The sequence below is a fragment of the Aplidium turbinatum genome, chromosome 11 (genome assembly GCF_918807975.1).
Source record: "Aplidium turbinatum chromosome 11, kaAplTurb1.1, whole genome shotgun sequence".
In the NCBI taxonomy this organism is placed as follows: domain Eukaryota; kingdom Metazoa; phylum Chordata; class Ascidiacea; order Aplousobranchia; family Polyclinidae; genus Aplidium; species Aplidium turbinatum.
This window is the reverse complement of record NC_137482.1, coordinates 25996542-26023725: the sequence shown is the minus strand read 5'-3', so window position 1 is coordinate 26023725 and position 27184 is coordinate 25996542. Positions and strand designations below refer to the sequence as shown.

At 38.0% G+C, this 27184-nt stretch overlaps 1 protein-coding gene across 3 annotated transcripts in view; it reads right to left on the bottom strand.

Annotated features, from left to right (window-relative positions):
* The window catches only part of LOC145779408 (uncharacterized), a 158767-nt gene that overhangs the window by 116670 nt on the left and 14913 nt on the right, over positions 1-27184 (bottom strand). For all 3 annotated transcript variants that reach the window (XM_082590991.1, XM_082590992.1, XM_082590993.1), the window contains exons 2-3: positions 24286-24424; positions 4881-5006 (exon numbers count right to left, since the gene is read on the bottom strand). In XM_082590991.1, the coding sequence (XP_082447117.1) occupies positions 4881-5006; positions 24286-24424 (265 nt within the window). The remainder of the gene's footprint in view (positions 1-4880; positions 5007-24285; positions 24425-27184) is intronic.

Genomic DNA, 27184 nt, shown 5'->3' with positions numbered 1-27184 from the left:
ACACGATGGGATAAAATTCTATTATAACCAGTGTTGTACGCGTCAATGAAATAAATTGTCGCCGTCAGCGTCAGCGCGAATTGTCTATAAACTTTACGGCGTAAAGTACTGCGTCAGCTCTTAAAGAAATTGACGGCGTCAGCGTCAGCGCTAATTTTTAGCGTTATTTTAGCTAGGGTCTCACAAAACGGAATTATTTCAATCAAGTGTAGGCTAACAATAGCTATAAGCCTATAAATAAAGAGCAGGTTTTATGTTTTGAGACTGTATTGTAATTAACTGCTTTAGCTTATTAGTTATTTCTTTGTAGAAACGCAAGTATTTCAAAACGTTTGTCTGACAATCTGCTGCGTTTGGGACGCAAAATGTCCCTTCCAAGCGAAAACATGCGTTCCACAGCAGCGCTGAATGAAAGTGCCTCGGAAACAATGCAACTCGGAAAGGTAGCCTATCATTGTTCCAAGCGTGCTGTGATGGCTTAGCATATAGAAATCTTATTCGAGGTCCACTGCACCAACATCGCTCTTTTCAGGGGCATAGAGCTCTTGAAATAAAGTATTTTCAACCTCCGCGATGACATTTATTGATTTTTTGCTTTCCCTCTCTGATCCCTCGTTCTCGATACTGCTCACGATATGAGTGATCACCATTTGGCGAACTTCTTCCACTTGTATTCCAGGGAGCCATTCCAACCAACGAGAAAGCCGGTAAATCGGATAAGTCGCGCTGGCCAGAATACATTGTGAAACTCTCATTGTGAGACGAGATTTTCCATGAAAACAAAAAATGACGCATAGCGCTTGACGCTTAAAATTGGCCAAATAGTTGACGGCGCTATCACTTCCGTCAACTAAAAAATAATCTGACGGCGCTAGCCTCAGCGTCAACAAAAAGTTGACGCCGTCAAATGACGCCGTAAAATTGACGGCGTCAACTTACAACACTGATTATAACTGATCGATTTCTTTCTGTTGCATGTCTAGAAACCAGGGAGGGGTAACGTTAGATCGTCAATAATGTCTCCACCATAAGGTCGATGTTTTGTCCAGTATTCTTTCCATTCATGAGTTAGATCATAGTTCTTGGTTGTTTGGTTTTAAAAAAGACATGATTTTAGTCGGTGGGTATTTGGTTTTTGTTGGATTATGTTTTATAATGGTGAGTTACTCCGAGTATTGCTAGCTTCTTGAAGTCTTTGATTTAGTTTGGCTGTGATTTCTCCTCTTATCAGATGTTGTGGGGAAATTCGGCTCACCGTGGGTAGCCATTGTATTGGAGACGACTTGAGCACTCAGGTGATTGCGCGCATTGACTCTCGTAAAGGAACGTCAACTTTGTCTGTGAGTGCACATCGTTCCCACACAGGAGCACAGTATTCCGCCACTGAATTCCACAGTGCTACAGTGGATATGCGCAAGACGTTTCAAGTGTAACTCCGGGATGTTTGGGATATTGTTCATATGGTAGTGTTATTTCTTCTGTTTCAATGTTTAATCTGTTCTGCAAGGTGTTTGTTAAGGTGGAAAAGAGTTGTAACTGTTTTGGCAATGTTCATACGAATGTACCATTGTTTGAAATAATCTTTCAGTTTTGATAAATTTTCAGTTGGTGTTTCTTCTATTGCTTGTAAGTATTTGGACTGGGCGGCAATAGCCCAGAGGTCGACGTATTCAAATTGTCCTAGCTCAAAGTGTCTTCTGGGTTATTCCACGACTTTGCGGAGTGGAAAAATGCCAGGTCATCCGTGTATACGTATTTTGCGGAGACCGTGGTTGGCAGGTCGTTGGTGTAGATATTGAAAAAAAGTGTAACCGGGACTGATCTCTGTGGGACGCCACTTTTCAGGGGTCTCAGTCTACAGTACTTCGCCGTGAGTTGCCAGTGGTGAGGGTGAAGCTTCAATTCCTGACAAGTTTTATGACCATACGGACCATATGTCGGTCTGGAAGCAGGCGAAGCAGCTTGCAAGTAACGCCGCGGTGCCATACGGTGTCATAGGCAGCTGTAAGATCTAAAAAGACTGCGCCGGCCTTCTTTTTTGCTTTATTGAAAACCTCGATGCCTTGGATCAAGAGTGTGACCTGATCTACGGTGGATTTTCCGCACCGGAATCCAGTTTGCTCTTTTGGGAAAAGAGGGTCGCTGATTGGATTGATACGGGAATAGATCAGCCCTGCGAGTATTTTGCAAGGAACACAAAAGAGAGATATCAGACGATAACTCTTCGGGTCCTTTGGTGGCTTGTGAGGCCTAGGGATCGCTATTAAACCTCTTCTCCAGAGTGCAAGCAGGAAGAAAAGAATCTACGTAACCTGGAGGAGTGGGGCCAACATGGAGCAAAAGCTTGGGAAAGATCGTATCAGGCCCTGGATACTTGAGTGGTTTCACTAGGTGGAGGGCGGTGGTGAACTCCTCTGAAGTGAAATTGGAAGTGATTACCAATATTCATAGAATAGTTGCTTACGATGAGTCTACACCAAATATTAAATTTGTCATCAAGACTTTTCATGCAAAGAAACTAAAGTACCCGATGTGTTTAACGGCGGTCTATAGTCAATGAAACCTACTATGTGGCCAATTTTTATTACACAAACATTTTGTAGTCCACCAACACTTTCATATAAAGCATCAACAAAAAAAACATGCAAACATACTTGTATTAATTTATTTCAACCGCGCATTAATAGAAACCTTGTCAGCCTACTGAACATACAGTATTGACCATAAGATAAACTTATTGACCAACAAGGTCTAATGATGACCAAGAAGTTTATTAAATAAAACAACTTAGATTTTTCCTCTGATGACAAAAATCCGTGTAAATCCATGTTGAACGCACTTGCTTCTAAAATTTAGTTTTGCGATGCCAGCCAAGTTGAATCTAAACAAAAGTAATGCGAAGGGAGTTCAATGAGCTACAAAAAAGCTAAATAAACTTAGACATGATTGTGATACCAAAAGCCAGTAGGTTTCTTTCCGAGAAATATGTTACTTCTGCATTTGAAATACTTTAGACCTTGTAGCCAGACACCATCTAAACTGACGTGAGCATTGGACAAATGTCTAGACATGGATTTCTAAATAGTAGCATCTGGACTGGAAACGCAGTGACCAACAAAAGGCCAAACAGTTGGCCAACAGTGGGCCAACAGCCAAGTAACTAACCCTGTTGGCCCACTGTTGGCCAACTGTTGTACCAACTGTTTGGCCTTTTGTTGGTCACTGCGTTTCCAGTCCAGATGCTGCTATTTAGAAGTCCATGGTCTAGATGTCAAATGACTTTGATATGAGACCACCAACTGGCATGCATTCCAAGAATACTGCTTTGACCGCATAATTTATTCTAAATAATGGCAGAGCACGACAACTGCTGATGTTCAAAGATTTCTTGTTTGGAACGACATAAAGTGCTTGTATTCTTCTCTAAAAGCTGTCCACTTCAAGACCACAACCTTTTCTCGACATCAAATCAACGCTGCTCAGAACAAAATCCGGATTTTGCATTATAATAGGTAGATTGTAGAATATTCTTCGTCAGGAAATAAAATCCTTTGCTGAACCACTAAAAGCAGACACACATCTCCCTAAAATCAAAAGAAAAACAAGGCGCCCTGTCCGGATTAAAAAGAAAAATACTGCCAGTCCTGAGTCTCCAACGACTGCTATATTAATCAATTAATTATACGATTGAAGAAAGCGCATGATCTACTACGATCCATGAGACGCAGTCTCATTTCAATTGGTTTGAAATCAACGGAGACACAACGTATTCTGTAGCCTACGCAGCTAAAGATTGGGATACCGTAAGAACCGTGTCGTCAACGAACACCCAGTTCAACTACCCGCTTATGTCCATCTTGCAACAGAGGCTTCGTCTCAAGGCTCGGTCGTACTAACCATCTGCTACAAAAATTGTTTAAATTTTTGAGCCACACTTGACAACATAGAAAATGAACATCGTCATCAATCTTTGTTCAATTCTTTGACTAATGGGTTGACCAATTCGTGGTAGATTTGCGGTGGAAGTAATATTTCGCGAATTGGGACGTGCATAAAAGTAGGTGGAGGGCGGTGGTGAAGGTTGAGCTCAGGTTGAGCAAGGTCTTACGAAACACGATACATGCCAAAACTAGCCTTTTTTTTCAATCTGCATGAAGAGTAGAAACAGAACAAAGTAGATTTAAAAAATTGGAAGAAATAACGAGCATTATGCTCTGTTCATTCAATCAAAACAGTAGGACCATCGTGGAGTAGCAGCAGTCCACACCAAGTTAGCACAGCAAACAACGATTAGTTTGTGGAACAAATATCTACCTCAACAATCTACCAGGGCAAATCTTATGCTGCGGATAGTGCAGTTCAGTTTACTTTGTTATGTTGACAAATAAGCAAAAATGTACAAAACACAATAAGCACAAATAATTCGCACAACGAGGATGGCAGAGAAAGACCAAAAGATCACCAAAGCCAGCTGCCACCCGAACACTTAAACAGAACACCTAAACTTAGGAACATTAACTAAAACATAGATAATACATAATACGTTACTTAACATAATACATGACAGTGAAATAACAAAACAAGATAACACTAATACATGAAGATCATGTGCAAGGAGATGAGCAAATGACGTGCTTTAGACTTTTAGGAGTGAGCTTATTATATAAATGCTTTTTATGGTAAGCATTTATGCCATAGATTAAGTGTTCTTTTTTTAAACTTACTGCAGTTAAAAGTTAAAACTTGTTGAAAAAATTAAACAGAATTCTTTTCTAGGCTAAGCTAGTGGCTAAGTTCGAACACAATAGTAAACAAAAAAATAATAATACCAAAATGTTAAATTATGTAACATCGATTTATACAAAAACTTTTTGACTGACATGTCCTTTCTCAATAAGCTCCCGGTAAGTTTGAAACAAACGATCGAGCAGAAAGCCTGAGGTGACCCGAAGTGATGTGCAGCCCTGCCATCTATCTCCTGCCACAAACGGCCAGAATTGGTGCTCCTGGAAACACATAAAACGTGGTTGTAGCTTGTGGCAATTTCAAGCGAATGTATACAAAAGATATTTGCAATGTACCAATAGATAGATTACAACACTGCGAAGGTCATGTTGCCTACTACGGTAGGCACTTTAACGTATTCTTCTGTGCAAAAACGCAATCATGTGTGACTTCGGTAAGTGACATCACAGAATCAGGTGACTTTTTTTGCGCCAGTTTAAGAAAGGTAGGACAATTTCCTTCGTGAACTCAACTGATTGCAGTCATTGAGATCCTTCTTGCACTCAGTTCAGTTACAAAAGAAAAAAAATAATGGGAGAGGGTGAGAATCGAACCACACTATCGACATGACTATTCCCTTGCCCTAACCCGTTGGCCACGCTGTTGGTGGTGATACATTTACTAAATTTACTTTCCTTTAAAATTCTTTTGAGAATAATGTTCATAATATTACGTGCTGAGTCACATGACTGTGATGTTGCATGTCACGCATCATTGCGTTACTGCTCGGGCACAGAAGGACACGCTAAAGTGCCTACCGCCTACTGCTAGTAGTAGCAGTCCAGTTATAATCAGGTGATGTTCCCGTTACCAAGGGTGGCCGGATTCACCTCAAAGTGCCACAATCGCCTTCACACCCTGCCTCCACATCGATCTGTCTAACCCATGCTCTCTTGTCAAGCCCACCTTGCTGCTTTCCTCCTCAACTTGCCTTTTCCACGTTTTCTTGGGTCTTCCTTGTTTTCTACGACCTTCCACTTGCAACTCCAGCGCATCTTTATCCCTTCTCAAAACATGCCCATACTACCTCACTCTATTCGCTTTCGCCAACTTATCAACATTCTCATTCAACCCAAGCAAGTTCATAAGTTCTTCGGTACTCCTTTTGTCCATCAGCTTCACACCACACATCGCTCTCCCAATTCTTTTTAAAATTGCCAATTTGTTTTTCCGTAACCACCATGTCTCACTTCTGTACAGCATTGCAGATCTCACACAACTAGTATAAATTCTTCCTCTCATTTTCAACGGAAATCTTCTACCACATAACAACTCTTAACACTCTCTGAATTTCACCCAACCAAACCTTACTCTTGCAGTCACTGCCGCTTCACACCCACCACTGGCATTCAATCTATTTCCTAGATAGCAAAAGGCATTCACAGATTCAACTTCGTCATTCAGCTTTTCAATAGGACCAACCATTCTTTCTTAAATTTTCTTGCATCTTTCAGATTTTACACCATCTCCAGATCTGCATGTCACTCTTTTCATCTTTTCACATCTTTCATGCACCCACTTCCTGCATTTCATACACTTACCAGAATTTGTCATCACTCTTCTTCCACATACGCCACATGGGTCAACTTTGTCATTGTGATTTCCCCTTCCGTTCCACTTATTACAACCTTTGTCTTTCTGATGTCGACACGCATACTTTTACACTTTTACATTGCAGCGACTCCTTCCACTTTTCAAATTTCTGTCTCAGATCTTCCATTGTGTTACTCAACAAAACCAAATCATCCGCGTACAGTATCTCCATCAATGCATCTGCTTTAAGTTCTTCTCCTTGTCCCGAGATTTTTCAGACTTCCTTCTCAAAATAAAAAATAGCATCTATCGTTCCCTTCCCAGGCATAAATCTACACTGCATCTCGTCCAACTTCACTACAGATTTTATTATATTCTCCAACACTCTGGAGAAGGTTATTGCGAGCAGATAATTTTTTCTTGAGTTTCAGTAGGTATACAGAAAAATAGTATATATAGTAAAAATGGTATAGTAAAAATAGTATAGAGTATAGTAAGTATAGTATAAGTATAGTAGTATAGTATATATATATAGTATAGTAAAAATAGTATATATATAAAAATGCTATAGTAAAAAGTATATTTATATAAAAATAGTATATAAAAATAGTATAAAAATAAATATAAAAATAAGTATATAAAAATATTATATTTAGTGGTATATAGAAAAATTGTAATGCCTTTGAGAATAATAATATATATAAATGACTAACTACAGACAGTGCACACCGGGTGTTAAACTGTTTTATTCGCATCAACAGCGCACGGGTACAAAGGATTGACACGGCGAGAGAGCACAAACAAACATAGCCAGGTCGAAGACTTTAGGAAACCGGCCTGCCACACCCCGCGGCGGCGGGAAGCGGCGTGATTTAGGGGTGACGATGCACCCGGAGGGGTAAGTCCACCAGCTTAGGTCGCGGGGGCCAGGCTGGGGAGTCGAGGTACCTGTGGAGGGAGAGTGTGGATCGAAAACGTTACATAACCCGTCCGCAAATTTACAATGGCAGAGCGGGCCAAGGAGACAGGATCTTTCTGCATTACCCAGAAAGATGGCCTGCGACGGGCCGGGCGACCTGTCGCGTGTGGATGCTGGAACCGGCAGTAATTGACCGCCGGGCGGCGCCACGTCTCCTTCACGCGACCTCGGCGCAGGTACTTGACTCTTATATCCGGTCTGCCAGTAGGCAGAGCGGATAAAATTGGGGTCTACCACGAGGAAGAGAGTCAACTATTTAAGGATAATTTGGCTCTCGTGGCAGACGAAATTCAAATAAAAATGTGGAGCAGAGGCTCGATTAATCAATAGAAACAAAAAATATAGGTGGGAATGTAATAAATACTCACTGGAGAAGAGTAAGCTTTGATTCAGCGAGCACGGATGTGCACTGGCCAGACGTTGAGGCAGGTTCGCCCAGCTGGGTCGGGGAGGCTAGCGATCGAAACCAGAGACACTGATAGGCTACATTACCAGGAAAAAGTAGAAAATTGGGGTGGAAATTTTGAGGCTGCATCGAGTTGATCAGGGGATCGTGTTGATCAATGCATTGAAAGCAGAGCGAGGTTGATCCGAGCGGGCAAGAAAAGCGTTACAAGGCGAAGGCAGCGTAAGATAATTCGAAACAATTGATTGATTAATACATAGAGATATAGTCAGCGATGGGCATTATCGGCGATAAATTTTTATCGCTTATCGTTATCGCTTAATTATTTTTTCAGTTATCGTTTATCGTTATCGCCAAAGGCAATATTTGATTATCGCCGATAATAATTAATCGCCGATAAATTTTAAGTGGAAAAGTGGAAAGACCATGAAAAGTAATATTTTTACTAGCCACCTAGTTCATGAAACTAAAATTAAAACCAGTTCTTCTTCAGTGCCTGAAGTGTGTGTGCACAGGTCGTTGTCATGGGAGGAGCACGCCCACTGCAACGACGGCCCTGACAACACAACAATTTTAGAGTTGCAAATTGCAATGCAATGACATGCATGCAACAAGTCTCTTGTTGTTTTGCTGCAATCGGCAATTGCGAGTAAATTTTACAATTAAAATGTAAGCGCACAGGCGGTACAGATTCCTTTGAAGCGAAGCGACAGAAATTGGCAAGTGGTTTATGAAAGTGTTGCAATACGAGGCCGCATTTACATCGGAAACATGGTCTTTCGCGCCACCATCACTGAAACAAGTCATTGCAGAATATGATATTGCTTGAAGCATTTGACATGCAGACCGACATCACACTTTTTGCATCTTGTAGTAGTTTTTGCATGACAATAGGCGTATCAAGTTGCGTCGTAAAATTATGCTAAATACAGTATAACCTTTCTCATTTACCTATGCTGCATAGCCGAGTGGTGAGAGCGCTGGAACGGCAATCGAAAGGGCAGGACACTGTCTTTCGCAGGACACTTAAAGGCATGCCTGAAAGTGGACATGAAGATTGGCTTCCTTGCCTTCTCGTCCACTAAATCTAAATCTTCAACCACCGGGCGTAAGCCTGGATACGACGACGATTTACCTATTTTTATTCCCACTGATAATACAATGCCTATATTGTAATTCTTATCTCAACGACATAGCCAACGCTCAATCAAATATTTTTATACCCACTAATAATACAGTGTCTATACCTGTTTTGTAATTCTTATTTCAACAACTCAGCGTTCTGCTATTGCTTTAATGATGGTGTTCACAAAGAAAACAGAAAAATTTATCTCAAATTATCAGTAAATTACGATAATTATGTTATTGTTTTTGAACAAACACGACTAATTTGACAAGCTTGATGGATTTCACAGTATGCACATTTTTACTACCAATAACGCTTAAGATTACTGATAAATTTTCAAGCATTTTGCATTTTTTGGAACTTTTTCAATTATTGCTGACTTTGCTGTAAACAGCCCGTAGAAAGCAAAATACAAAGTTTGGAATTTTTTATGGTATTTTCATTTGATTTAATTATTTTTCCTACTGCACGTAAGCGGCAGTGTAACTCAATTGATAAAAGCATCCAACTGGTATCTGAAGGTATTATTATAAGCACGGCGGTTACCTCAGTGGTTTGATGCTGGATCAAGAGGTTGAAGATTCGATACCTACTGCCGATGTTGCGATTTTATTCATGCATAACTTACAAAAAGTTTTGTCCCTTTACAATATATTATATTCGATTTTTCGTCATGTTGATGAAAACAGTTTGTGCTGCATGGGATGGGGCAGCGCTAATAAAGAAAAAAAAAAATCGTTATCAGACATTATCGGCGATAATTTATCGTTTATCGTTATCGCTTAACTTTTTTTTGATTTATTGTTTATCGTTATCGCTTTAGGCATTTTTCGTTTTCGATTATCGTTATCGCTTAACTGAAAAATGAGTTATCGCGCCCAACACTGGATATAGTGATTATTGAAGTTACTTAATTGCTGTTAAACCAGTCTCGATTCACAATGTACATGAGACATTTTATTCCTTTCCTTTGTTCATTTTTGAATGCTTGGGTTTGATGAGACCGGAGCATTATAAAAAAGATGGCACTGGTTTATAGACATAAGTTGATGATATAAGGTGATGAATTTTAAGACAATTGATATAAGGTTATGACGTCTAAACGGTTTGCTGTCTTGCGCGCTCGGATACTTACTGCAACGTTTCTGTTATTGGGAAATAAGTTTCTGATCGCTGAAGTCGTCTTTTCTATGACGTAGCCCCTCCACAAGTGAGCCCGGCGTTCCAAGCTTTCCAGACGCGGAAGGATCCTTCGATTGAGAGGGAAGCCACCTTTGCTACCCCACAAGCAGGAACGCCCAAGGCCGTCAGAGCTCAAGAGCTCGTCGGGGCATAGCTCGAACGGAAGTGACAGGACGTCCCTGCAAGGGCGCTTCCTGTCTTCCTTTATGTTGACACATAACTCGCCGTACTTGTCGTGTTTCCTGTCGGCGGCTTTTCGAAGAGAATCCGCGCCGTTGTCGAACGGACATGTGACGTCACATACGACCGCGACACCGTCAGGGCGTTGCAAGACGGTGTCAGGACGCAGATCGGCACCGCCGCTTCCACGTGCTGTGGAACCGTACTATCTATGGAAAGCCCGGGTTGCCATTCTGCAGACACGTGCCCCACGATCTCCCTTAATACTGAATTGTGTCGTTCCGTGTGTCGTTCCAATCCAAAGTAGGGCAGTGATTCAATATGTGGGGGAGAGTCTCTTCCGCTTTCCTTCCGGTCTCGTCAGTGCAGATGATGATGAACTGTTTTATTTTGATCAACGACGCACGAGTACAAAATAATTGACACGGCGAGAAGAACACAATAAACATAGCCAGGTCAGAGACTTTAAAGAACCGGCCTGCCACGCCCCGTGGAGGCGGGGAGCGGCGTGATTATGGGGTGGCGATGCACTCGGAAGGGAAGTCCACCAGCTTAGGTCGCGGGTCCATGTGACATTTTCCTATTTGTGGTACGTAAGCACCAAAAATAGTACTACTGCCAACCTTGCCAAAGTGCTCAAACTGCAAGCAGTGAGCTGTGAGCAATGCATAGCAAGGTGCCCCAGGTAAAGTGCTCAATCGGCGTAAGCCAAGAGCGTCAATTCTTCTTAATTTGCTACTTTGAACGGCATGTGTCATCCTCATTTTAACAGCAGATCAATAAAATTTATACACAACCTTTACATTCATAACATCGTCGATGAAGAGGGACCAAAAATAAATTGGTACCGGGCCCGAGAAATCCTATCAACGGCCCTGCCAATCTATGCTGAAGTTCGCATGGTATTGCTTTCACATCTTTCATCAGTTTTCAGTTTTTCTGCATACCAACCCAAAGTCAATTGCAGTTTCATTTTCACCAGCACTGAAAGTCACTTTTTTTCCTTCCTCTTTCTTAAACCAGGTATTAGCAACACACAGGTCCTTTTCGTCACAAAACTCAAGTGGTCGCCTTCCATCGCGATTCCTTTCTCCCACGCTAAACCCTCCATGGACACTTTCAAACCCATCAATTGGTTTGCCAACATGCCCATTAAAGTCCCGAAGACCCAACACGATTTGTGTGTTACGACTAGTTACGATTAGTGCCTACCGCCTACTATTCCCTGCCATAAACAAACCCATTAAACGAGTAATTTCGACATTACAGAGCTCTTATAAATAAACCTGAGCCAATGCAATTATATGTGCGACGCCTGTAAGTATCGCGCAGGTCTCGAGCACCTAACCAGGGTTATGTGGAGTCGAACAAAAAATCTACTACTCCAAGTCCTCAATGTTTGTTCGACTGCAGGGTGGTCAGATTTTTTTCAATATTACAATTATTTATTTTTTATGATGGCCAAAAATGGTCATTTAGTTTTCCATCAGTTCGTCTCCCCCTGCACCTCCCCTTCCTTTCATCATACCTTCAATCACCAATAGACGAATTGCCAAGCAACCGCTACATTTAGGTTTTTCTTAGCAAACCGGATTTTGGTTGTCTGGAGTGCCATGAACACTTGGCGTGAAATTGTGGCAAATGTAAAAATTTTGGGTTTAACATGCACTTATTGTCGAGTACCGTAGTGTTTCTATGGATAGATTTTGTTGTTGCTTGGTGATGAGTTTTCTCTAATTCTGTAATTGGGTGGTTTATGTGCTTGCCAGTTATTGACAAGGGAGCTTGGAATGGAACACAAAAAAGTCAAATCAATTCTTTAATATTGAAATTGTTTTTTCAATTATTAAAATTTGTTATTTTTAGTCCAGATTTTTTGTGACAGCATGTAGGTCTAAAATTGAAAAAATTAAAGTGTTTTTAGTTTTCTGGCTTTACTAGTTCTAAAAATATCTTCAGTATGTTGTGTGATAGGTTGTCATAATGGCTTGTTAACATTTCAAATAAATGAAAAAAGCAGAGATGTAGGGTACACGTTGCATATCATGGAAATTATGATTGTCTGTGTTCAACACCTTTCTTGCAGTTACAAGAGATAAAAAGGTCTGGAGAAGATGGACTGACAATGCGAATTAAAAGAAAATGTTAGTCAACGAAAATTGGACAGTCAACGAAACAATGATTTCAGAATTTGTTCAAAGAATTTTCCAGACAAGAATCCTAAACAAAGTTTTGTTTTCTTCTATTGACTTAGATTATAAAATCAAGAATATCTCCTAAAAAAGTGCTGTTTCAGTCTTAAAAAGAAAACTTACAAAGAATACTCAAACACTTCTACAGAATATGTACTTTTGCACAAAACTCTGATGTGGAGAACAGCAAAACACAAGACTCTGATATTGAAAATTATAAAAAAGCCAACGCATCTCATTAGAACAATTATCTTAACCAACTTTCAGCAGTGCAACTTTGTCAAATGATCATGATGTGAAATTGTATACAGAATTTTCATTCACATATCTATGATGTGCTGTGTTGAACCTTCTGAAGGGTAAAAGTAAAGTGTGAGACACTGGTACTGGCCAAACCTCAATGCCTACACAAATGTTGGTATAAACACATGTTAGAATTCCTTGGTCTTGCTTGATGAGGCATGGACTTCTAAATAGTAGTATCTGGACTGGAAACGCAGTGACCAACATGTGGCCAAACAGTTGGTACAACAGTTGGCCAACAGTGGGCCAACAGGGTTAGTTACTTGGCTGTTGGCCCACTGTTGGCCCACTGTTGTACCAACTGTTTGACCACATGTTGGTCACTGCGTTTCCAGTCCAGATGCTACTATTTAGAAGTCCATGGATGAGGTTCCAATGATATTAACGTGCCATAAGCTTTAGAGCCGAACCAGCGCCACTTGATCATGAGGTTTCTTTGTGCGCAAAGTCAAACGCTAACCACTGAGCTTACCAGATATATTGCTTTCTTTGCGTACCTATTAGACTGTAGCCTATCAATGTTGGGCAAGTGATCTTTGCATAAGTTGGTCAAAAGTAGTAGTTTGTCCCTTTATTCATAAAAATGACAACAAAGTTAAACGAAATGCCGTTTGACGCCTCCTTGTATCTGTATCTTGTAACACTGTAACACTGTATCTTGAAAACCGGTGTCCGACTTTTTCTTCGTAAAACAATTCTTTGTAAACAATTCTTCGTAAGCAATTCTTCGTAAATAATTCTTCGTAAAATTAATTCTTTGTAAAACAATTTTTCCCAAAGCATTTCTTCGTGCATGCAATTGAGATTTGATGTATACGAAGAAATGCTTAACGAAGAATTGTTTTGCGGATTTCATTTCACCAACAAAACTATATTTACGAACAATTGTTTTACGAACAACTGTTTACGAAGAATTTGCCTATAACCTTCAAAACCGATAGAGCTATAAAAAAAATTTTTTTTTGAAATGAATCAAAAGTATGACTGTGGTTTTAACAAAAATCAAACTATATAAAACTAAAGACTATAAAACTAAAACTGAATATGTCAGTCTTAGTGGTCGCCTTCTCGGGAGACGTGCTTGTGGCAGGCAACCAATAACATTTCTGTTATGGTCTTTTGTTAGTTAAACGTAACATTTTCGTCTACAGGGTACAAACGTCTGATTTAACTACTCACATAACGCTCCAATCACATCAGCGCCTTTATACTCTTCACCTCAATTACATTCTTGCGTTCTTTTCTCAGTATAAATTGCGTGGCGTTTGACATCACTTTAGGTGAGTCTACTACTGTGGTGCAAACGACTACAATATTTTACTTCGACTTATTTTGTCTGTTTTGCCTTATTCTCTCTTTTTTAATACAAGTTTGGTAAGAATACAACCTACTTAACTGGCGTCGTCGGCAGGATTTTATAGGCATAGAAAAGACTTGCGCGGTCATCCTTCTTGAGTGAAACACATTACCGTGGAAATTACAGGATCTTTAGTTCTTACAGAAAATCTCGAAATCCAAAGCTGGAGGTACCGGTCTCTTTTAACACGGTAACCACATACCTAAACCTGGATAGCCTACTGCTACAAATGGAAATATCCTTTCCAGCGACGTCTGGACTCAAGTAGGCGCATCTCAGCTACAACCACCAACGCGCAGTTCCAATCTGCTAGTAAGCATCTAATGCCGATCATGGTATCTTTCACAGTCCAGGTAACTTGTCCTTCTACGGGAAGGTCAGATTGCATTCCCTGTGCAGTCACTGAGATCAAAGGACTAAACTTGTTAGGTCGTGATGCAACTTCTTTGACAGTTTTTATCGATAACTTCTTTCTGTCTAATATTGTTCGCCTTCACAGAGCATATCTAGTAGTACGACAAGCCTGATAAGAATGTCGGGAAAGCATGCTCCCTCTTATAACGAGTTCAAAGATATTTTTATACCCAAACTCGGGTGATTACAAAATTATGAACTAGATATAAATTTTCATTCTGATGCTAGACCTGTTTTTCTCAAACCCAGACCTGTATCTTTCGACTCAGTAAATAATGACTTCAATACCTTTGTTAACAAATTCAATTCAGTTGTAGATGAACGTGTGGTTCATCAATATTCATTAAAAGAATAAAAATAAACTATAAAAATAATATAATGTATTTATAAAAATAAACTATTAAATCATCTACGATTAAACATTACGTACAAGATTAAACCTCGTGTAAATGAAAAAAATACTATTGATGTTACAGGCTACTATACTCTTCTACATGCTCATCTTCAACACGGATGCGCACTGCAGACTTTTTCAAAATAATAAATGTTTGAAACGATGCAAAACAGTGCACTGAGATCCTTCAGTTCAGTTGTTTTTATTTCTAATCATAACAGCAAAAAACAATACACGTCATTCAACATAGCGAAGGTCTAAAAAAAGGTGGAAGCTATGGCTGTGGCAGAACGGTATGGCAGAATATTAGAATCTATGTAGGGACATTGGAATAACTACCATCCCTAAATCTAAGGCTAACTCTGAGTACCAAACAATTTTCCTTCCCACTATATAATCTGTTCAGCATAATATTGAAAATTGAGAATATTCATAGACTCGAACTAGAAAAGTTATTGTTTAAAATTCGTCATCATAACTTACCAAAACAATTTCAACACATGTTCACGAAATCAAAAGACATACACAAGCATTCAACCAGAAGAGTTAAGAATACGTCTATTTACCTCTTACAAGGTCATATCAATTCTGGAAAAAATGCTTTCAAATATGCTGGAGTAACGTTGTACAATAACATTTCAAAACAAATTGCAGCACTGTCCTTTTCATTCAAAAAGAAATATCGAAAGCAACTAATTTTAATATATTAAAGCTGGTTTATGACATTGCGTGCATCCAGAACTGATCCATTGTTCTTCATCCTTATGCGGCAGCAATTCAAGCAATACCCTTCAACTGATTCACACATCGCATTGTCTCATTGTTAGGGTCTATGAGGTCTGTACGTCAAAATTGCACAATGATGTTAAGGTTCACTCTTAACTTAATACAAGCTCGTGAGTTTGTAGAAGCAAGTTTAGATTAATAGACTGTGTTGTAGGCTTCTTTATATTATACAGCGTCGCTTTTCGCAGTATGAGCGAAGGAACTGCTCAGATTCTTCGATTGGCCCGAGCGCGTTTTTAAATTCCAGATGTGTGCTGCAGGCTTTGGAGATAAAAAAAAACTTAGAAAGTTATCATCCGCATAGACTGCTTCCAACTCATGTACCTTTTCGTGTTGGAAACGCTAGTGGTATTCGTTAACAAGCAAGAGAGTGACAGGACGAATTTCCAGACATTTGTGATATTAAGATTCAAAAAATGAAGGGGTGTACCCAGGGTTGGAAGTAACGACTAGTTGTCACTATTCGATAGCGTTATTTGTTGCTTTCTGAATATCGAATGCTTACACCCATTCCTTTTAAAAATAAATATCGAATGCGCGTTATTCATTGCTTTTTTATGCAAGCAACGAAGTCATTATTCGTTTTTCACTAATCGATATTTAGGAGAACTGCTGAATCATTTTTTGTTGTTCACTTGATTACTATCTCACCTATAGTCCCCTTCCGGTTTTCGAACTTTGAAGGATCAAGGAAAAGTTTGCGGCAACACAGTTTAGAAAAACCATGCAGGTAGCCACTTTAACAAGTCGAAATTCTGCCACTGAAATTGACTAGAATGAAACCGCCAACCAATCATAAGCTACGGTTTAAGTGACGTAAAAAATGGCGAAAAAAAGATGATAGAAAGCAAATCAAGTGATGGATTTTCTGTTAGCTGGTTGGCTTAGGGGTTAGGGTTAGGGCTAGAAAGTAGTCATTTCATTGACGCGGGTTCGATTCCCACCACTGCTATTGCTCTTTTTCTTCTGTAATTACCAAATAAAGTTCAAAACAAGCATTAACTCTCTGGATGAGTGCTAGAAGGATCACAATTGGACGGTAGCCTCTTATAGCATGTTTTGATTGGTTGGCGGTTGCATTGTAGTCATTCGCAGTGGCAGAATTTCGACTTGTTAAAGTGGCTACCAACCATGCAAGTGAGCGTCGTTAACGATGTTGCCAACCTTGCGGTTTTCCCGCGAGTTTGGGCTTGTTTTTTTTCGAGTTTGCGTATTTTTTTTGAGTTTGCGGGTTGCTTGTTTTGGGCTTGTTTTTTGGCCAGTTAACCCTTTGTCCTGTGGGGGGGGGGGGGGGGGTCGGGTGGGACTTGGCGCTTTTCAAAGCAATATCACTAAAGAACTACGCAATCCACACCTTTGAAATTTTTTGACTTTTCCTAAAAATTATTCAAGTATTAATTCCGCTTTAAATGGCATTGCTATTGTCTATAGTTTTAGAGATATGACATGATTTTCATAACATACTCGGATATTTTAGCCTGCTACTAGCTAGTCCTTTTGTTTTCTAATTATACGGATTAATAGGATTACTGAGCGCCGTCGTGCGTGGAACTGCGACGCAGATAACTCGTAAGTTGGCTTTGTTGTAAAGCATTCGACCGTAATGATTCCGCCTTTTGTTTGCAAACTCGAGTTTTGAGTTGCTTTGATTAATCTTTTAATTACATCTGGGTTTCTTTGAAATTATATCAAAGAGTAAGTATACGATAAGCCATGCTGAAAAAGATGTAATTTTACATAGTTTTCTATGGCCAATACATTTTGTTTCTAACTTATAACAAGAAGCCGTACGAAAATTTCTTGACAAAACTCAGTCTATCTCACAAAACAAACAAACTGATGTGGGAAGTTTTTTGTTGATTTCTTGTCGGAAAGCAACAAGGAGTGAGTTTTTGACCCGCCAATAAACTTCTGCATGTACCGGTACACTTATATTCACATAAATATTTATGGATGTTGTTAAAACGTTTTTATAAAAACGAGAGATTGAAGGATACTGAAAAGAACTTGACATCGTCTATGTAAACTGCTCTGGATTTGTGGAAAAACACGCGCAGCGAAATTGTTGTGCTTTGACAAACATTGCACATACTGTATTGTCAGCAATGAATCTTTACCTAAATGGTAATTTTGCAGTTGCTTGAGAGATTACAAAATTATTTTTTCTCTACGAGGATTGAAAAGTTTGATATATCTTAGCAGAAACACTATTAGGACCAACTCAATAATTTCAAACTTTGTTTTCCAATGTTGATCTTCAAAAGCTTATTTTCACAAAAGCTTACCTCAAAAAGGTGTAGGCATATATCATTTTCTCAATAAATTTGGATGTTTATGTCATTTGGAGCAAAGTTGTTTGCTTGGTTGAAAGAATCTGAATTCAATGCCTTGTTTTTGTAACGTTTTGCAACGTAACCTATCAGTCAGCCGCTTTTGAGCCTTTTTGTTTTCGAATACATTTCCGTGACAAAAGATTGGCTTTTATAATAACGCCATCAACCGCGAAGTTGCATTCTCTGACTGCATCTAAAACGCGATACCATACTCAGCAATTTTTCTAAAAAATTGTTGCACGAAATACATATCTGACAAAATAAGGGAAATATGTTGAATTGAATTATTTTTTATACGGATTGTTTTCCTTGTCTCCTAAAAGTAACTAAAAAAAAATAAAAACGATTTTTATCGTTTGGCATAAAAATATGATATTGAGGTTCACCTTGGTTTGCGTGATGAAAAATGAAAATCATAACAAACAATTGCTCGAAGTGATTTTCACAGCTATTTGATCATTCGCGATTATATCAATTGTAGTTTCTATTACATGAAACCTGTTCAAACTATTTTTTTTTTAAATTGTGGTTGATTCAAGAATATAATACTTTGTAAATATAACTTACTTCATTTTTGTGTTTTTACTTCGACTTTTTCACAAGCAAGACTTTACACAAAACAACTTCAGTGTGAGCCTACCCAATAATGTCGATAAGTTATTTGCAACGTGAGTCGATTGACCAGAGTAGCCTCAGTGGACCAGAAAGCTGTGGCCAAAACTTGATTACTTTTATCAAAAGGTTTGCACATTGGGAACAGCAATCACTTTGTTTCAAATCAGCAAATCACTTTTTGTCATTGGTTCAACGTCTGAACTAATATACAACAAAATTGGTTTTCTGGGTCTTTGGTTCGGAAAAACATCATTATGATGTATTGTTACGTGGTCTATCAGCCAGCACTAGTTTATGCGCCTTTTGTTTTTGGTTATGTATCAATTACAAAAGATGGCTTTTGCAGTAATGCCGTCAACCGCAAACTGCATCTAAAAAGTTATTTCAAAATTTGAAAAGAAAGAAATCTTCTAATGCGTAAGAAATAGCTTGACACAAAATGCATGTCCAACAAATTAGAAAAACATGTAGAAAACCTTATCTTGCAAATCTAGTTGACAACATAAAAAAGCCGTTTCAATCGCTTAGACACAAACGTGCATTTTCAAAATATCAAAAACCTTCAATTTTGCCGAAGAAAAAAGTCAAAATTTTAGTGATTTTTTTGTATGATAATAACAATCAGCCTAAAAAAGATTTTTTTTGCAAGATTTGATATCTTGCTAAATGTATTTATTTTTCCTATCGTTATGCCACGACTTTGAGTTTGTCACGCAGAACGGGAGTTCCCTTTGGCAATGTACAAACGACCTTTTCTATAGCCTACCAATGCAATTTGACTAAACGATTATTGTCACTTCACTTTATCAAAATTGTTGCAAAATTATTTCATTCAAAGTGATCATTGTTGGTAGGTATGGAAACAAATCACCTTTGTAATGCATCGTGACATAGTTTATCAGTCAGGAGTTCTAGACACTTTTTGTTTTTGAAGTGCATGAAGGTCCAAGTTGGAACGAGCTCCTATCGAAGCAAGTAACTACCTTTGGATAGGTTGTGGTTCAAACACCATGTGACACCAATAGGCTACCTTACTTTTCTGTATCAACCGCTAGCTAGAAAGCAAATAAGATACTTTTACATCGATTCAACGTCTCTAGACGTTGAAACAATGTTAAAAACAAATAAATAGCTCCCTGGGATGTGCTGTAAACTGCAAAGTGTTTCTTGATCATGTATAACCAAATTGGACAGTATGAGTGTGAAAAGAAAACTGAACTGAACACAATTGTTACAAATAAAATGTTTACTAAAGCTCATTGCTTGATTTAGTTTTAATATCAAGCGATGACAGTACATTTGAAAATGTGTAGACTATAACATATGGCTCAAAAATGACTTGAAACAGTTTATTTTGCCGTGATTTTGTCTCATTCTCTGCAAATGTTGAGACAAAGCGAAAGATTTTTGCAATGCCTCGGGCAAAACAACAAGCAAACGCAAGTCAGACGCCAATTACGATTTCATTGAAGCGTGGACGACGTCCACGCGTAAGAGATTAAAATCCAACACAATGGAATTATCCCGTCACACTCAGTTATAAAGTAATTAAGAAACGATTTCTCAAGTCAAATAAAAAAATATGACCAACCATCAAATTATTTGATTTTTCAAGTTACGCTGTTGAACAAATTGCAAAAGATTTTCGATGCTATGTTGTCAGATAAATTATCTGCATCATGTGAAAATTTGATTGATCTATTTTGCGTAGTTTTTGAGTTACACCAGCTGAAAGTGATAGTGTCGCACCGACCCCCCCCCCTCCTCCGCAAGTCAACTGGCCAAAATACGTCACAGGAAATAGGGTTAAACATTTTTTTGACTTGTTTTTGACACTGACATTGCGAGGTTTTTATTGTAGTCAACATTGTAGGCTATCCCTTCTTTTCAAGACAATTATTGCTTGGAATGGCGTAAACAAATGTCAGTCTTGAAATAAACGTGATGTAGCCTATGGACTATAAAGGTTGTATTGAAAATTTTGAACTGCTAAACTGCGTGCTTTATGTTAATTGCTAGCCTATTGGTTGCAAATTTAGCATCAATCGCATAACTTTTATTTGGATAAGATTCCAAAATTTTGTCGAGTTACATAGGCTAACTGTTAGCAAAACTTTTTTGTTTACATTGTGTTAAAATTTGTCTGTCTTCGCCTATTTTATTAGATTACATCATTGCTTTTTTTGTACTCTGGTTATTCTTCAAATTACTGATTAATTTATTTGTAGTGTCTGGAATGAATAATAATTTCCACAATGTTCATATATATTTGCTTTTCAAATCTTGTGTTCGCTAATTTCGGGCGAAGAAGATTTATAATTTGCTGTAAACTTGTTAAAACTTTTGATAGCTTTCGATTTTCGCGTCTCATGATGAGTGCACTGCAAGCCACTGCATAATAGGCTACTGTTGGTCTTATCGTCTGATATGTCATTTTACTCATGAGTCATGAGGATTTCGCTTTTATTTAATGTCGTTGTAACCTTTTGTGAAATATGGAAATGAGTAAGAATTAAACAATAAGTTATATTTTTGTTATTTCTAAAGTTAAACTGGTAGTTTTGTTTCATTTGTGCTGTTAGTAATTATTTATTATTTTTATTTTAATTATTTTTAGTAATTGCTATTCGTTGCTTTTTAAGTATCGAAAGCGGAAAGTCATTGCTTTTTTGGGCACTATCGAATAGTGAAATAGTCATTGCTTTTTGACTAACGACTTCCAACCCTGGGTGTACCAGCAAACATCTATAGGATTGGCTCATGATCTGTGTGGAGCTACAATATGTACTTGAGAGGTTTTATTCATTTGTGATAGTTTGATTTATAACTGTAGCCTATGTGAAATCCTTAAAGTGTGTGAAAAAATCAAGTTTTTATTTCCAATCGCAGACTCAAGTAAACCAAAGAGAAAGGATTGGAAGTTATGTGTGTAGGATCAGAGAAAGAGAAGGAGGAATTATAGGAAGGCATCAAGCTCCTACTATTTATATGAACCAACCGCCAGATGGAATCACAAAAAATCAAATGGACTACATTTTAATGAGAAAACCATACAGGAATGGGATAATCAATGCAAAGGTACGAACAAGTGCAGTCTGCGATTCTGATCATTTACGTTGTGTTGTGCAAAATAAAAAGCAAATTGAAAGCATTGAAGAAGACCAAGAAACGTTCATTGTGGGACACCAACAAGCTAGAGGACCCCAGACAACGAGAAAAAAATCAAGTGGGGTATAAAAAGGACCCGGAACAAGAAATGCAGTCTTTCTCCTACGAACAATTGGCGAACGGAGAATACAAAAAGTAAAATACACTTACATTGCATACATAGATTACAGAAAAGCATTTGACAGGATAAAACATACCAAATTACTACAATTGCTCGAAAAATTTAATGTCCCGTTCTTAGAAAGAAGACTTATAAAGAACAAATATTTTAAACAAACAGCAGCAGTTCGAAGTGGTAGCAGTCTCACATAATTTTTCCCAATATTCAAAGGAGTTCGGCAGGGATGCATACTTTCACCAGTATCATTCAATTTGTAGAGCGAAGCAAAAATCAAGGAAACATTAACAACACTAAACAAAAACGGAGTCAAATTCAATGGTCAAATAGTAAGCAACATACGATACGCAGATGACACTGTCATTCTCGCTGACACAGAAAAAAAAATGCAAGAAAGTTTGGACAAAACCAATAAAATCAATAAAAAATACAGAATGAAATTAAATTTGAAGAAAACAGAGACATTGTTGATAGAAAGAAGCAACGAAAAAAAAATTAAGCTGGAGGGAGAACAATTGGATCAGGTCACCTCATTAGGGTCCCTCATTACACAAGATGGAAGATGCACCAATCATGTAAAAAGAAGAATCGGTCAGGCAAAAGCTTCATTTTGAACATGCAGGAATTTTTAAGAGGAGAAACAAATTTACAATTAAAACTGAGACTTCTATCTTGTTACATCAAACCAGTCTTGTCATATGGAAGTGAAAGTTGGACCTACAGCAAAGAAATTCACAAAAAAGTTAATGCTTTTCGACTCTGGTGCTACAGAAGGATACTAAAATTATCATATAAAAACACATTACAAACGAAGCAATAAGAAAAATAATTGGAGTGCAAGATAGATGGGCAAACTACTTAGCAAAACAAAAGATGAAATTCGCGAGACATATTTTGAGATGACCGACAGGATAGCTACATCCTACATCAATTGGTTATTGAAGGCATGGTGGAAGGAAGAAGGTGCAGGGGAAGGAGACGAACTTGGGGAGATGATATAAAACAGTGGGCTGACTTGTCAAGCATCTGAGAAGCAAAAAGAGATAATGATGATGGTGATGATCTGAAATTCAGATCTATCTCGAGGCAGATCTGAATTTCAGACTAAGATCATGGAAGCCTTAAGAACCAAACGTAATAATCCGTTTCTCAACCGGCAGTTATTTGCCTTTGGCTCATCGTTCCTTTTGTGTGTGTTCTAATTGTTTGTCAAATGCCTGTAGTTTACACCTCATGTGATCTGTTTCCCACCGTATACATGTAATTTACTCATAATCATTCCTGTATCATTTGTTCAGTTTGTGCTTTTCAGTACAGAGTGGCATTACAGATATAGTGCAAAGTCAAATTTATTTTACAATTTTTCATTTTATGTATATTGTAGATTTAATTGCTGATGAGGACAAACGTACGTGTCGAAAACGTTTGAGTTATTATGTTATATATTTTGTGTTGTGAATTGCCTTAAAACTTGCCTGAGTTCAATTTTGTATTCGTTGATTGACACGTTTATTTCACTTACTTTGTATTGTGCCTGTGTTGCTTGTGCGTTGACTAATCAGTTCGTTACAAACCCGATCAGTTGCACAAGTGTTAGTTGCCATCAGTCAGATGCCTAATTCTATTCTCAGTTATGTGTTTTATTTTCAGTAACTCTTTGTGTTTTTAGATGCTCTACTTCTAAGTTGATTAAAGCTTTCAATAAAGTAAAGTTTCATCACATTTTGTTTTGTGTCTATTATGTTAAACCCGCTAAGGTTACTTTGTTTTGCTTGTCTGTGGTTCAAAAAAGCAAAATCTCTACCAAAGCTTTATCTTTCCTTACACTTTCATACTTCCATGAAGTGTCTTGCTAGGTCTATGCATGGCCACCTAAAGATACGGCCTGATTTGTCACATTTTGCAGAAATTTCCAGGTTTTTCTAACTTTGGGCGAACGTTTAAATGAATTTTTCTAAAAATTAGATTTTTACGCTTTCTTTATTCTTTTCCCCAGATGACACAATAGGTTTTAACATCCTCACATGTTAAAAAACAAAAAAAATTTGATTTTTTAGATTTTAGTCAGACTGTTAATTTTCAATAACAGTCTGATTTTGCGTTTTTCAACTTATTTTTTCTAATTTGCTACTGCTTCCCCAAGGCAACAAAAAAGTTTTTTGTCATTAGGAAACCGCAAAAAGTAAAAACATCTCAAAAAATGTCAGTCAAGCAGTAGCAGTAGCTGTAATCAAAATCTGCAAAATGTGACAAATCAGGCCGCATCTCCAGGTGGCCATGGTCTATGTTTAAGAACATTGGTTTTATGTGATCAAAAAATCACAAACCAACGTGTCGTTTCATAAAGTGTAGGTTTGTCATTATCTGACATAGTAAAACTTATATTACAAAATCACAGACTGTATTTAATGCACCTTCATTCCATGTACGATAAAAAGAGGATATTTCTTTCCGTATTGTTCGGCAAATATTTCCGATGATTTGTCATTGCTGTGCAGACAGTCTGTCTTTATGAATTCTAAAGGATCCAATAAAGCAGAAAGATCTTCATCCCTGGAAAGTTTGTTTTAATGTTGAAAAACGACAAATAATTTCTGTAACAACACATCCCAATGTAGGCTGATGTGTGTCGTCCCTGGGAGCTGTCATTACATACCCACTATTTGAACAATATTAGATTAATTCGCAGTTCGACATGATGTTACATCTTGTTCTTGAAAATGTAACAATCATCTGCATTGCAAAAGAACATGGCACCCTGTGTGGCGGTCTAGAAGTTATCGTATTTCAGAAATTGTCATAATTAATATCTTTACGAGATGTACTTCAAGTATGTCAAAACGTCAAATAAAAATCGTAACTATTTGACGATTTCCAATAAAAATACGCGGTTACCTCAGAATTTTAGATTTCTTAATGCAAGTTTTGTAACCTACAGAGTAATTCATTTGATTGTGGATGCAAGCATTACATATCCCTGCTATATCAAAGACGCTTGGTGGTTGCGTTGAAACCAAACGAAAGAATGGATTTACACTTTTGTTAGGCGTTATAACATTCGTCATACAAATTCATTTTTTATTACTAATTTTATAATTGTTAATCTGACCGTTTGTTGCAGCATGACCTACTAATTTAAAATTAGTTTTTTCGCACCTTGCCTTTCTACCATATCATGTGATCTGTTTAACACCTTTTGATGCAGTTACCTTTGATTCTCGTGGAGCCTATCGTTGAGTTTGAGCTAGTCAGAAGTACTGTGCAGTTTTTGTCTTTTCCTGTTTATAGATTTAGTTAACCATTGTATTTTATTCAAATGTAGTTAAGTTGTAGCTAACTGCTCTAGGCTGCTGCTGAGCTGAGTCGGAGTTTGCCTCGCTTTCTGACCTAGCCTTGTTCTGAAACGATCCCTGTTCCATATCTAGAAAGCTAAAACCTCAATTGCTAAGGTAACAGGGATCAGTAGTCAGTAGATGTAACAGAAAATATATTTCGCACTTGTTAGTGCATCGTCAGTTCTGATATTCATTCATTCATTTTCAGCCTGTGAGAGCCCACTGCAGAGCGTAAGCCTTCCCCTTTTCATGCCAATTTACATTATTATGTGCTAGTTGGTACCAATTGGTTGTATTGCATTGTTTGTCAATGTCGTCCCTCCATCTCACTTTTGGTTTTCCTTTCTTTCTTTTGGTTTCTCGTGGTGTCCATGTTGTTAAGTTTTTAGTCCATCTATTGTCCTGATATCTTGCTATATGACCTGTCCAGGACCATTTTAGTTTCTTGATTGTGCTTCTCGTAATTTCGTTTGGTTTCTGATCCATTCGGCAGTCTTTTTATCTCGCCATGTTAAACCCATCATGATTCATTCATGTGCTCTCTGCATAGTTCTTAGTTTAAGTGTTAATTTCTTTGTAAGGTTCCAAGTTTCTGCACCATATGTAGCGGTTGGAAGGATGCATTGATCGTAGACTTGTTTCTTGAGAGAAAGAGGCAGTTTTGACTTAAATATCGAACTTGCTCTTCCGAAGGCTTGCCATCCGAGTGATATTCTTCTTTTGATTTCATCTTCTTTATTGGAGTTGGTTGTAATTTTTTGGCCAAGATATATATAGCGATCAACTTTTTCGATAGTCGCTCCGTCCACAAGAATATTACTGCCGATGTCTGCCAGTTTGTTAAACATAACTTTCGTTTTGTTAAGGTTCATATGAAGGCCAATCTTTTTGCTTTCTGTATTGAGTTTACTTAACATTGTTTGTAGTTGTTTAGGTTGCTCAGATATAAGGATGATGTCATCAGCAAAACGTAAATGGTTTATGTATTCACCATCAATTTTGATTCCTTTTTCTTACCAATTAAGTTGCTTAAAAGTTCTGATAAAGTTCTGATAAATATAGTTCTGATAATAGTAGCCTATATAGTTCTGATAAAGTTCAGTTCTGATAAAGGGCAGTTAAAGCCTACAAGTAATGTTTTAAATAACTATACAGTGACGCAATAATGTCAAAACATGAGAGTAGCCTAAATACTGAAAAAGCATAAGCGTAAATATTGAAAAAATGCTGAATGAAACCTAAACCAAGCCGGCAGTAAAGTAAAGTACGTATCAAATACATAACGAGAAATGATGAAAGAGCGGTGAGCAAAGCCTGCAAATGTAGCGTCGTGGCAAAATACAGCTAAGAAATAAATTATATGCGAAACACGGCAGTCAAAGGCAGTGATAAACAAACTAAGCACAGCGATAAATAATTAAATGGAGCGTCATGGAAAACACAAAATATAGCGTTGTGGAAAAAAAGAGTAGGCAAAGACGGCAGTGAATAATAAGGCAGTAAAATATTGAAAAAATACCAAAAATGTAGAGGAGCGTCAAAAAATTAAACTGGTGGCAGAATTAATTTTTGAATATTTATTTTGGCATGTATCCTATGTATCCATTTATCTTCACAAGCATATTCTAGATTATCAATATTGGGTTGTTCAACAAATGTGACATTGTAGCATTGGGAAAGTTGTGGTTCAGTTCTTAGATCATGAAATACAGCAAAATGTTTTAATAACGCGGCCCTGTCATTATTAGAAGAAAAATCGAAAGTGTTCCAAGTTAAGTTAACTTTGTGTTGAGCTTTTGTTGTATTTGCATCCATCTTACGAAAATGTCTGGACGTGGCAAAGGAGGAAAAGGTTTGGGAAAGGGAGGCGCTAAGCGCCACAGAAAAGTCTTGCGTGACAACATCCAGGGAATCACCAAGCTCGCTATCAGGCGACTCGCTCGTCGAGGCGGTGTCAAGCGCATTTCCGGCTTAATTT